Source organism: Podarcis gaigeae (assembly GCF_964106915.1).
Source record: "Podarcis gaigeae genome assembly, chromosome: Z".
Classification (NCBI taxonomy): Eukaryota; Metazoa; Chordata; class Lepidosauria; order Squamata; family Lacertidae; genus Podarcis; species Podarcis gaigeae.
In genome coordinates, this window is record NC_139691.1 from 42,771,665 (window position 1) to 42,784,999 (window position 13,335).

General features: G+C 43.2%; 1 protein-coding gene and 2 long non-coding RNA genes across 11 annotated transcripts in view; 2 read left to right on the top strand and 1 right to left on the bottom strand.

The window, feature by feature from the left end:
- LOC310837025 overlaps positions 1–5,187 on the bottom strand; it is a 155,292-nt gene extending 150,105 nt beyond the window's left edge. For 2 of the 3 annotated variants that reach the window (XR_014560331.1, XR_014560334.1), the window contains exon 1: positions 5,083–5,187. This is a non-coding gene — a long non-coding RNA (uncharacterized lncRNA). Of the gene's footprint in view, positions 1–5,050 lie in introns of all 3 variants that reach the window. The other variant, XR_014560330.1, reaches the window with a different exon arrangement.
- The window catches only part of LOC310837027, a 244,651-nt gene that overhangs the window by 200,710 nt on the left and 30,606 nt on the right, over positions 1–13,335 (top strand). The gene's annotated exons all lie outside the window — the stretch shown is intronic.
- On the top strand, positions 24–11,235 carry LOC310837019 (protein EOLA1-like). Of its 6 annotated transcripts, none has more exons than XM_083723152.1 (3): positions 24–147; positions 6,123–6,409; positions 8,607–11,235. In XM_083723152.1, exons 2-3 carry the CDS (start codon positions 6,157–6,159, stop codon positions 8,828–8,830), a joined length of 477 nt encoding a protein of 158 aa, XP_083579278.1. In that variant the 5' UTR covers positions 24–147; positions 6,123–6,156; the 3' UTR covers positions 8,831–11,235. The 6 variants fall into 6 exon arrangements, with proteins under 6 accessions (XP_083579278.1, XP_083579276.1, XP_083579279.1 ...); XM_083723150.1 differs by having other exon boundaries at positions 31–147; positions 6,038–6,409; XM_083723153.1 differs by lacking the exon at positions 24–147 and adding an exon at positions 221–390.

Sequence of the window (13,335 nt, forward strand, 5' to 3'; positions counted from 1 at the left end):
GAGACACACACCCCCCGCTTCCGGCGCCATGATTTCCATCTCATGAGGAGACCCCGTGTAGGAAAGGAAGGAGGCGAGCATCGTATGAATAAACTGCGCTCTTCGCAGCCTGGGCAACGGCGGAGCCGAGCATTGCCGCGGCGGGAGGTGAGGGCGGAGCGCGGAAAGCAGGATAGGGGGCGGCAGAGAGGCCGCGGCTTCGGCCGGCCTCCAGCCTTGGCGGGCGAGGGCGGGGGCGTGAAGGGACAGGAATAGACGGAGGGCGGGAGAGAGGCCTGGGCGCCGTGGGGTCAGCTGTCTCACGGAACTCCCCGCCTCAGGATTTCGGCCTGGTTCGGAGGGGTGGGGATAGCCAGTGATCGCACCGGGGGCAAGCAGTACATCTGCTAGGTAAGCGGGAAGCTAGACTCCCTCGGGAAGTTTCAAAACAGAGATTGGGTGACCCTCTGCTGCGATTCCTGCATCGCAGGGGGTTGGGCTAGATCAGGGGCGTAGCAACGGAGGCGCGGCCCGCAGCAGGTGCCAGGCTGAAGGGGGGTACCATTTGGCGCGGCCCCCCCACCGCCCGCGACTCCCCCAAACCCAGAGAGTGGCAAAGCGGCTGCTGCCGCTCTCCCCCTTCCCTCAGCTCCCTGTCGGCTTGGGAGTGGGGGGGGGAGGACCGAATGTCACTCTCCTTCAGCCTGAAAAGGGGGGGGGGGTCCACATTCGGCCCATAGCTGTCAACTTTCCGCTTTTCTTGCGAGGAATCCTATTCGGAATAAGGGAATTTCCCTTTATAAAAGGGAACGCTTGACAGCTATGATTCGGCCCGTGGGGCAAGTGAGGTGGTCTTGCCCAGCCACAGGATCTGCTGGGAGAGGAGTGTACCAACGTCCAGAAATGGGTAGGGAGGTTAAAGCCAAAACGAGGAACTGAAGCAAATTCTGGTCAGTGTTACCACAGCTTTAAAGCAGAAAGTTTCCAGGGGCGAATAAGCTCGAGAATAGTGGCTGGGGAAAGAGCGGACACTCCCCGCAATCATGATCTGCTAATGGTCCGGTCTGAAGAGATTGAGCCCCGCGCATGCGGGAGAGCAGAAACACGGAAATAAGAGAAGTAAAGAGTCAACCCTAGGAGCTTCACTTCCCTTGCGCTGTGTTCGCGGCTGCTCTTTCCTCTCCTCAGCCTTCGCACTAGAGGAGAGGGTTGGAGGAGCCAGGCTGCAGGCTTATGCACACTTCCCCGCGAGTCGAAGTTTGTTGGATTTACTTGCTGAGTAAATATTGTTTGGGGCTGCGCTGATAATAGTCCCCAATTTAAAAGGAAGAGCCAGGATAGATTGCTTTCTCGTCTTTTCCTTAAAGAGAACTTAATGCACCTTTACCAAGTGCATAATGACAACAGCCACACACAGAACACCAGGTGGAGGAGCACAGCCTGTACGTGCTTCACCTAAATTTCGTGTTGTGCTGCTGCTGTCAGAAGTACAAGCGCCCATCCCTTTAGTAAACCTGCCTTTGGCTAGTGCCTTGTGATGGCTTTGTGGTACCAGATCTTATAACATTTCTTTTTAAAAAAGAGAAACAGCACCCCAGTGTCCCCCTTCAACCAACCAACCAAAAGTAAATATTCCTGCAGAAAGATGCATATTATAAAAAGCAAACCATAGCTGTGTCTATAGGAAGAATATTCCAAGCTCCACAGTTGGGTAATAACCTTTATTAGGGTCAACTTCAGAAGCCACAAAAAAAGGGAGCACGCTTTAGAATTTCCCAGATGATTTATGGAGAACTTAAAAGCACAGTTTCTGTGACACCTCCCCTTATTTTTTTTAAAAAACGGTCTTTAAATGGCTTGCAACTTCCTAGCTGAAACAGGGTTTCAGGTCTGACGGGAGCTGAGCTGGGGAGTGGGCAAAAGGAAAGGTTTTGTGGGAGCTTCTGAAACAGCGATCGGAGGAGTTGATGTACGTGCGGAGGAGGAAAAACACAGGGAGAAAGAAATGGCAGGGTGGAGAAAGCTGAAAACAAAGAAAAAAATTGCAAATGGAAAGCAGTGAGGAGTAATGGCCAGGGGGGAAGTGACAGCAGGTCATGAGCTTAAAATATTTTTAGTTAATAAAAAGGAGTGTTCAGTATGCTACTGGTGTTCTCTGGACAGCTATTTTGGGGTGGAGGACAAAGTCCAGTGGGGGCACCTGCTTCCTCCCCCCCTCCACCAATGCTCTGCTTGTGGGCTCCCCAGAGGTGAGAAAACAGGATGCTGGCCTCTTGCTGGGACTCCTCAGAGGAGAAAGGGAAGAGGAAGAGGAATTAGAAGTCAGGCTAGGACCTGGGAGAACCAGGGTTCAAATCCCCACTCAGCCATCAAGCTGCCTGGATGACCTTGGAGCAGTCTCTCAGTCAACCTTGCAAGGTTGTTGTTGTGAGTGGGTGGGGAGAACCATACAGGCCACTGTGACCTTGCAGGAGGTGGTGTATAAATGTAAAAAGTAAAAAAAATAAAAATAAAGGGCCGTCCCTCTTTGCGTGATTTCCCTCTCCCTCTGCCCAACTTCATCTCGGACTCATGAAAATATTGCAAGCAAGAGTGCCCCTGAGCACATGCAGACAGCACTTTTTCTTCAGTAACTACAGCCAGTCCTGGCACATCAACATTCAGGGAGGAGGGCTAACCCCTAGGTGAGGAGGCCGGGCAAATCGGAAGTCGCTTGAAGGCACCCACAATACGTTTATTTCGGAAACTCGAGCATCAAGTTTACCCCGTCTCCATTTCTATTTATTATTATTATTATTTTAATTTGTTAACTACCGTTCGCTCTAAGGCCCTGGCCTGGTTTGCAGACATTTAAAATACAGTGTTAAAAGCAATTTTAAAATTACAATCACTAAAATGAAAAAGAAACAGTAGCATCTTATAAAAAATACCATTGCTGGGCTTTATTGGAAAAGATTCTGTTTTGCAGGCGTTAAAATAGTTAGGTCATTCTATGTGTGATTATTCAGAAGCAAGACCCCGTATTAGTACTAATGTCTTATTAAAACACCTGAAGCTGCTAAAAGAATGAAGAAACCAGGACCACTTTAACAAATTTATTTAGGGGTCCACATGGCACCATCATAAATGCTAAGCCATCTTTCTGACGCTAAACTAAAACTTGATGGATTATGATTAGCTTGATAATGGCCTATTTGATGAAATATTGCAGGAAGGGGGTTTAGCTGGGTCTGTTTATGGATTACTGAAATGGTGTTACTGAAATGTATTGTTACAGTTTTGTGCTACACATTTGTGCCTTAACTTTTTTATGCTGTTTAGAGATTTCTTGTAGTAAGTGACTAATAAGTCATATAGGTAGCAATACTAATATTCAAAATGTTTTTAACATTGGAGTAAAATGCCTATGGGATGTATAAAATATAGGCTGAGATGCATTTATTCAACAGAATTTGCATGCCAATTAATTGTAAAGAAAATCTCTTAAGTGGTTGAGTTTAAAGTATGCAGCAAAAACACTGATCATTCAGAACAAAAGTAATTAGTGATAACATAATCAGCCTTAATTTGCTATGTTAATTAATATATGTAGTTAGATAGAAAACCACTACATTTATAGCTATAGATATAGACGTGATCTTCTTTTTTAACAATATTTTTATTCATTTTAAAGTTGCACATCACACATAAAACATAACAAACAACACATTAACCACATTGCTTAAAATATCAAATCAGATTCTTACAGTTCACGCCAAAAAAACTTCCCACATATTACCATGAGATATCAGGGGGTTAAAAACATGGTCTTCTCAGTTAAGGTTGGGGGGCTGTTGCCATTGGACAACATCTCCCCGCCCTTGTCCCTATGGCTTTTTGGAAATCAGGGACCTCTAGCAGCCTAGGCGCTACGTAGGGAGCTCGCTTTCCCCTCTGGAACCAGCCCAACCACCCAGCCCAGACAGGCGGGGAAAGCACTGGATGCGCCCGGACATTGCTGGCAAGGCTCAAAGGTGCCTTTGGATACTGGGCCAGCTCCACTGGGCGGGGGTGACAAAAAAAATTCTGCACTGGGTACCACCTGACCTTGCTACACGTACTCTGGGCTAGATGACCCATCAGGATCCCTTTCAACTCCGTGATTCCATAATTCATTAACTGCTTCCTGCACTGCAGGGGGTTGGGCTAGATGACCCTTGGGAACCCTACTCCCTCCCTTCCCTCTACGGCAACTCCCTCCCTCCCAGTCCTGCGCATGGCTGCAAGGAAAAGCCATGGGTTAGCCAGGTGAGGTTTAGTCCCTTTCTGTAACTGGCAACTCACACTCTGGTGTTAAAAGGTGGAGGAGGTGTGCAGCATGGGCTCAGGAGGAGGCTTCACTCAGCGAGAGAAAAAGGAAAGATCCTGCTGCATGCCATGGGAACTGCTCCCTAGGAAGTATCCTCTCTTAAACCTCCTCCTTGTGGGGATTAGTTTTAGTTCCCAAATTGAATAGTAGCAGCCCTGGGCTTCTTGGCCCTTTGATTAGTTCTGTTTTCCCTCCTGTAGAAACTATGCAAGACCCTCTCCTTTAAAAGTTTACATCAACTTCCCAAGTGTCAAAAAAGGTTATTTATGTATGCCATTACTGCAGCCTGTGTTAGCCCCAAAATGGAAAACAAGCGAGGTCCCAACTAAAGGAAGAGTGGCATCTTAAGTTGACGGAATATGCACAGCTCACAGATTTAATATATAGTATAAGAGAACAAGAAGAACATACGTTTAGAGAAGATTGGAAAACGTTTATTGAATATATTGGGGGGCGGGAATTGTGTACACTTGAAAACGTTAGCAGCATTAAGATAAATTCAGCGATGTAAATAAGTTTTGAATAATGGAATACTGAATGGTTTAGTTTTTGTAAAAATAAAAAAGCAGGGATTTGTGATATGCAAAATGAACCATGGAAAGAGAAGGGAAGGTATTTTAAGGATGTTTAAAGCAGTATTCTAAATTGTAAAAGAAGAAGAAAAAATTATACACACACACACACACAAAGTTTAAAACAACACCTGGCTTTTATTTAGTGTACTTGCAGCTGCAGATTAAATAGGTGATGCATACGGTGGATGTTTCTTGAATTGCTAACACGGTCTTTCCATAGCTGTCAACCTTCCCTTTTTTTGCGGGAAATTCCCTTATTCCAGTGCCGCTTCCCGCTGCTATCCCGGATTGTTTGATATCCCGTAGACTGTCCCCAGGACAGGTGAGGCTGCTGATCCCTTATTTTCGAGGCTGCTGATCCCATATTTTCAAATCTGAAAGTTGACAGCTATGTCTTTCGTAGATTAAAGTGTCACAGACTAACCGACTCTGAAGCGGCACAACAGATCTGCTGCTCTAACTGCTAAGATGTAACTGCCATAACGGTTCCAACTGCCGCAGGGTGTATGACATCACTGGGTTCTGCAGCTCTTGCGATTAAACCTTTGCACATGCATTTTGGACACCAGCCTCCTGACCCCCACACTTCTGTGCACATGGGACTAAAATGGTCAGCAAAGGGTCTGCCTCGCAAGCCAAGGTGGGCTGGAATGACAGCTATTTGAAATACTGTGCTGTGTAAAATAAGAAGAAGGAGATTCATGTGGTAGTTGAAGATCTCTGTGGCATCGCTTAGGGCACACCATTTTAGCGGGCAAGACATAGCTTTAGCAAATGTCCTCAGTGAGAAGAGGTCTTGAAAACATGTTTTTGGGAGTGAAGTCCAAATGCGCTGCTATTTTTGTGATTTAGACAGCATTTCACTTGGTAAACCTACAATGGAGGAAGAAGCCCATAAACTGCTTTCAGAAACCAAATAATTTCAATTTCACCTTCTGAAAAGTCAGGTAGTGCTTAGTAATAATTATATTACTACAAAATATAACTGCAACTATTTAGCAATCATTTTTAATGTTTTCTAAACAATTTTACACACATTTTACTTACAAAATTATATTAATTCAACTGAAATATCTTTTGAATTCCCAAGTCATGTTGCAACTTTTAAGCACCCCGCATTTTTTTAATTTGGCAGGCAGATTCATGCAATCGCTGAACACTTGCCGAGAGAGAATATGTGTTCCTCATTCTGGTTTTAAATTGTTTGTTTGGAAATAAAGGTGATGCAAGAAAGGACTAAAGAAGTAAAGAAGAATGAAGTTTCCCTGCCTTTCCTTCCGGCAACCTTATGCTGGGTTGGTTTTAAACAAAGTAAAAACAATAGAGACCCGTTGGCGACCATTGCTGGCCCAGTACGAGTCCTGTACCATTGCTGTCCACATTGCTTTTAAAGACTGGGACGACAAAGCATGGAAAGACATCCTCACAAACAGGCTTGGGATGACAGTGACTCAAATTGAAGAGCTATTGGATGCAGGTGAAAGGTTTGGAAGAGGTGTTGTGGCAGGTAAGTGACAGTGGCTCAACTTTTAAACTTCCAGTAGACATGAAATGCTGACTTTGTAGAGTACAGTCATACGTCGGGTTGAATACGCTTTGAGTTGCACTCCGCGGCAACCCAGAAGTAACGGAGCGCATTACTTCCGGGTTTCGCCACTTGCGCATGCGCAGACACTCAAAATGCCGTCACACGCATGCACGGAAGCGGCGAAAAGCGATGCGTGCATGTGCAGACGTACCATCGCTAGTTACATTTGCTTCTAGATGCAAACGGGGCTCCAGAACGGATCCCGTTCGTATCTAGAGGTACCACTGTATTATTATTATTATTATTATTTTACTTCTGCCCACCCCAGTCTAAAGAATCTGCTCATATTCTGTCATGAGGATGGTGAAAGTACATCTGGGAAAGTATATCCTGCACAGATCAAGGGGAAGGGCAGAGAAACTGGAAGAAGGTTCATCAAATGGTGCGGTCCCTTTCAAGGCTATGGCCATAAAGTAGGAAGCAAATTAGCTAAGACAGCCTAGTCCCCTAGTAAATATTCAGGTTACCTCCCTGAATGTTCAACTTCCATTAAAAAAGAAAAGAAAAGTTAACTTTTGAGCCCTTTTACTGATGAAGATTCAAGGAAAAGCATGCAATCTGTATTTTAGCCAGTTGCACACAGAATTTAAAGTAATACACTTAACTTCTGTATTGTATGTTCTGTGTTTTATAAGATAGATAGATAGATAGATTCTTTATTGTCATTACACAAGTGCAACATTGCACAAGTGCAACGAAATTGGATGCCATCCCTTAAAAACAACAAAAGCAAAACAACAACAACAACAACAACCAAACAAACCACATTCCAGCCACACCCACACCCACACCCACACCCATCAAACTCCCAGGCCTTTTGTCTTACCTATCAAGGGTCATTTATCCTGCTGTCACAGTGGCTAACCAGACTGAAAATTCACACGAGTGCAATAACACTCCCCTGTTTGTGATCTTTCTAATCCTCTCTTGAAGTTTCCTAAGCTGGCAACTAGTGCTACATCTTGCGGTAGCAAATTTCATTGTTTAAGCATGTGCTGCATGAAGACGCACTTCCTTTTTGCCTGTCCTAAATCTCCCCAAATTTAGCTTTATTGGTGTCATTAGGAAACGGCCATTCTGTTGCTTACACCTAACTCCTGATCATTTATGAACAAGTTTAAAAAGGCACTGGTTCCATAGCACACTATTGTGAGGACTACCTATTTATTCCTACTACTATTCCTGTTCTTTAACTACCGGTAGTTACTGATCTACCATAGGACCCACTCCCTTATCCCATGACTGCTAAGCTTACTACAAAGGCTCTGGCTGGAAGCACCATTTGCAGCAGGATACAAAGAGGACCAATGGTTTCTATACTCCTCTCATAGGTAAAGGTAAAGGTCGAGTCGTGACCGACTCTGGGGTTGCGGTGCTCATCTCGTTTTATTGGCCGAGGGAGCTGGCGTACAGCTTCCGGTTCATGTGGCCAGCATGACTAAGCCACTTCTTGCAAACCAGAGCAGTGCACGGAAACGCTGTTTACCTTCCCGCCAGAGCGGTACCTATTTATCTACTTGCACTTTGACGTGCTTTCAAACTGCTGGGTTGGCAGGATCCAGACTCCTCTCATACACACTAGTAAATAGGTTAAAGAGGGGAAAGGAAGCACTGGGGGAATGTCACAAAGCAAGGGAAAACACACTAGTAAATAGGTTAAAGAGGGGAAAGGAAGCACTGGGGGAATGTCACAAAGCAAGGGAAAATGCACGAGAGAGTTGGAACTATGCCACAAATACTAATTCCCCCATCTGTTAGCCTATTGGGTATCTACTTATTGTGAGAGCAAGCAACTTTTCCAAAGGGTTCCATTTATGGAGTTTGTTCCTTGTGAAGGCTCATGTGGTATCCACACTGTTATCGTTTAGATTCCAGGAGAAGTCTGCCCACCCAGATCTTTTTAATCTCTTTTATCTCCTGACTTTTTAAAGTTTGATGCTGTCATTAAGCATTGTATTCTTCTTTGTCTTATTACTGTATTTTATTACATTCTATAAACTGCCCCAAATGCTTCAAACTGAAGGGCAGGATAAAGTCCTGCAAATAAAAATAAATAGGCCAGTAATTTCATTCTTTTAAGAATAAAATTATAGCAATATTTGTGTTTTAAATACAGGACTAATTGACATTGGGGAGACATCACAGTGCCCAGAACTCTTGCCTCCTGAAGACATTTTGGTACTAGAAAATAAAGCCATCCTCTCAGGCCTGGAGCAGAAATACCTGACAGTTATTTCAAACCCCAGATGGTTATTGGAACCTATTCCTACACGAGGACGCAAAGATGTCTGGCAGGTGGACATCCCAGAGGAGCTGATTCCTTCTTTGGACTACTCCTGAAGATTTTTTTCTTTATGGTCCCTTAACTCTACATTTTCCAAGCTACTGAAGTGGAATAATTTTCTTCTACTGACCTTAATGTAGACCACTATTATAAAGTGAGCAAGTGCCTTATACCTTGGTGTTATCACTCTTGCAAATGGAGAACATTAATGGAATAGTTGGGGTCACCAGTAAAAGTATGCTTTGTTGAAGCTTCTTAGATGTGGATTATTGTGAATTATCCATCTTAGGTCCAAGCTATCTGAAAGACCGTATCCGCCCACACAAACCTGCCCAGATGTTGAGATCTTCATGGGAGGCCTTTCTCTTTGTTCTGCCACCTTCACAGGCATGCACAGGAGGGGATGTGGTGGAGGGCCTTCATGGTGGCTGCTCCCAGACTTTGGAACTCCCTTCCTAGAGAAGCTAGACTGGCTCCCTCCTTGTTGTCCTTCTGCCAACAGATGAAAGACATTTTTGTTCCAACAGGCTTTGGGAAACTGACTGCTTTTAAAGAAAGGGCTGGTGCCATGCCATTTTTCTGTAATTATTGGCATGTTTCAAACAGGTCTTAAATACGTATGTAGTTTTAATTCTATCATTGTTTAATTGTAGTTTAATAATTGATTTTCCTGTTTTTAGTGGTTCTTGTTTTTATCTGTAAACCGCATTAAGTTCCACCGGGGGGGAAAGAGGAGTATAAATAAATATTAATAATCATTTACATGCACATTATGGAATATTAAACACTTTTTCTTAATTAAGTGAAATAAACAGATCATCAGTTGATCTCACTCACTCCCCCAGAGCTTTCACTCTTAATTCCTCTGCTCCTATTGGGTCTATGGTCTCATCACAAATGGCTAATCCATGCCCTGCACCCCTTTTTAGTAAACTCATTTAAACGCTCCATTCAGAGTCTTCCTCAGTACTTTGCAACTGCCCTTTCAGCTTCCTATGCCCCTTGTGCTATTTGTGGATGTAATGCCGTACACAGTACTGTGCTTCTATAGAAATGGATCCTGTTACAGTGGTACCTCAGGTTACATACGCTTCAGGTTACAGACTCTGCTAACCCAGAAATAGTACCTCAGGTTAAGAACTTTGCTTCAGGATGAGAACAGAAATCGTGCGGCGGCAGCACAGTGGCAGCTGGAGGCCCCATTAGCTAAAGTGGTGCTTCAGGTTAAGAACAATTTCAGGTTAAGTACGGACCTCCGGAACGAATTAAGTACTTAACCCAAGGTACCACTGTACTTAGAAATGCTATGGATGTTTATTAAACCTGCTAAGGAGGATGTGGTCTACTTTTCTTTAGATCAGGGGTGGGTAACTGATAACACTCCAGTTATTCCTGGGGTAGACTTCCCATCACACCTGGCCAGGAGTCATCCTGGCTGGTGCAGATGGAAACTGGAGTCCAGCAACATCTACAGTGTCAAAGGTTCACCATCTTTTGTTTTATTATGCTGCTCAGCCACACTCCCTTTCCCCATAGGTCAGTGGTGGGCTCTGCTATGTTGATCAAAACTAAGGATGAGGAAAAGAAATGCCACCTCAATGACCTTGGCACCATAGGGATGTGAAGGTATTTCTGCTTCCCATACCGGAGTTCAATGTGATGTTTTATTCTAAGAATGTTTGGCAGGTCACTTGGGCCTCTCAGAGGTATAAAGAGATTTTTTAGCATTCTGAATTTTCTTTGGGCCATTGCATTTTTAGTGTGTGCATATAAAATCATCTATGTAAAAAGCATTTATGAGTTATGACAGCTAGTTCAGATTCACATAGATTGCACCATTTTTAGAACTCCTCTACTAATTGAAATTGAAATACTTTATTGTCACTTGTACAACTTGCATACAGTGCGATTACACGAACACCCCCCACTCATCTCTCTTATTTCCCCTCGTTTACTGACACTCACCCACATGGTTTTCCTCTGCAAAATGAGCTACAGGACTCTGCAGCTCCCAGCCCAAAGAACTATATTCTGGCACCTGAGGCGAACCACAAAATGGCGCCTTCCCTCCCCACCAGAAAAGAAAGGGTGATTGAAGATAGACATCAGTATCTGCTGCCCTGTGAATCCTGCTGCCTAAGGCAGTCGCCTCACTTTGCTTCATGGGTGGGCCAGCCCTGAAGTGAGCCCTGGCAAGCAAAGTATTTCAAAAAGTGATTATATCCATTCCTTCCTTCTTTCCGTGTAATTCTGGACATCTTAAAAGCTTGTTACATCTACAGGTAGATGTTAATATTTAACAGTCCAACTGCTCTTTTAGAATATGACAAATTATTATCTATGCTTTAATATTACTATGTAATTTACTTGCTATTATTGTAATTTTGATATAATGTGGCATCCAGTGTACCGGTACTTCTGAAATACTCCACAATAAAAACAGTAGCTACATTTCAATACAGTACTGTATATGAAAGTAGGATTATTACAAACACTGCTTTTTATTTCAAAACATTTGTTGTTGTTGTTCCAGACATGTATTTGCCCAATTATCTAGAATCTAGATCTCATAACAGAAGCTGGCGCCATGAGAGAAATCTGAAGCAGTTTATAGATGAATGTCAAACCTCATAATGAACACACAATATATTATTTATTATTGCATCATATTAGGATCTTTTGGGAGGGTTCTGTTTCATTGCATATCTGCACACTGTCCTAGATTTTAAAAAGAGCATATATTTTAAAAATATACAAAATAAACACATGAAAGAATTAAGTAACAAACATGAGGCTTTCACTGTAAAGCAAAATGCCGCGTTAAAACTAGTTGAAAACTACCACAATGGTTTCTTTCACGTCTTTTGTGACCTTAACATGTCAACTGTGCAGCAGTGAATGTGGCAACTTCCCTGGCTTTTTCTAAAATCCAATCATTGGTTATTCAATGTCAGAGCTGGCTTCTCGTGCTAAGTATTTGCTTAGGTTGGGGATGGGAGAAGAAGGCCCATATATGATGTGTTCCTTTACTATTTGCTTGGATGCATATTTATTCTAGCGCCATTTAACAAAAAAGAAGGTGGAGAGCAAATTTCAAATTCCTTCAACAGGTACAGGAACAGCACGCTAAACTCAAACCCTTTAAAGATTCTAACTATCCTGTCTTTGATCCCTTCAAAATAGAGCTTCTCAGCATTGCAGGTCCTGACCTGTTTAACTGCAATATAAACATGACAAACTGAAATGAGCAAACTATAAATATGGCTATAAATGCAATAGTGGGTAATAATAAATGAAGTTTTAAAAGTTGGACTTGACATACCAAATGTAAAGGAGTTTCTTCAACTACTGGCACTGACGTCCTTCACAGGTTTAAGTAGCCAATAACTCTGTCCCATGGTTTCTCCTTATGGAGATGATGATTAATTAATTAATTAATTAAAATTTCTATACCATCCTTCATCTGAAGATCGCAAAGTAGTTTACAATATAGAAACAAAAAAGTAACATAGTAAACAAAAATGCACACCCCACAAACAGTTTAAAAGGCCTTAGCCAAAGGCCTGCTTAAAGAGAAACATTTTCACCTGCTGCTTAAAGATATGTAATGAAGGTGCCAGGCGAGCCTCTCTGCGGAGACTATTCCACAAGTGGGGAGCCACTGGAGAAAAAGCTCATATTTGTGTTGCCACCCTCGACTTCTCATGGAGGAGGCACGCAAACAAAGGCCTCAGAAGATGATCTCAGGGTCTGGGTAGGTTAATGTGGAAAGAGGCGGTCCTTGAGGTATTGTGGTCCTGAGCCATTGAGGGCTTTGTAGGTCAAAACCAGCACTTTGAATTGGGCCAGGAAACTAATTGGCAGCCGGTGCAGTCAGGCCAGGATTGGTGTTACATGCTCAAACTGTCTTGTCCTGGTGAGTAACCTGGTGGCTGAATTCTGCACCAGCTGAAGCTTCCAAACCATCTTCAGAGACCACCCCACATATAACATGTTCGCATAGCAGCTATTTTAATACACACCAGACCACGCCTTTTGACTGTTAACTAGAACTAACACACTCTTCTCCCCCACCCCATCCCTCGTATCGTATTATTTAATTCAACATGTCATCTAACATGTCAATGAGGCCAACGCCTGTTCTTCTGCTCTGTTGGTCTTGTAGCAGTTATCATTGACTCTGCTGAACTCTCAGTGTACTTTATTTTGGTGTAGAAGATACTTATTGCAAACTTATCCTTTTTTGTTTTTGATTGCATATCAAACAAAACATGTGAAAGGTTTACAAAGGACAGTATTGAATGAGAGATAATTCAAGTGTCTCCATCAAAATCTGCCCTCTCCCGAAATAAGAGTGTGTGTTATACCTGGCAAAGCCATTCCTTCTTAGGTTATAGTGCTACTCACTCATTTTTAGAACTTCAAACTAGTTTTCAAAACCATCTTGGCCACGTGTTTTCTCATGCCATCATAAAGCATGAGGTGTTCCTATTTTGCTTGGGCTGTATAGTTCAGCTAATGCATTCCTTCTGGTGGCAATCCACTTGCTTCAAATACTCCC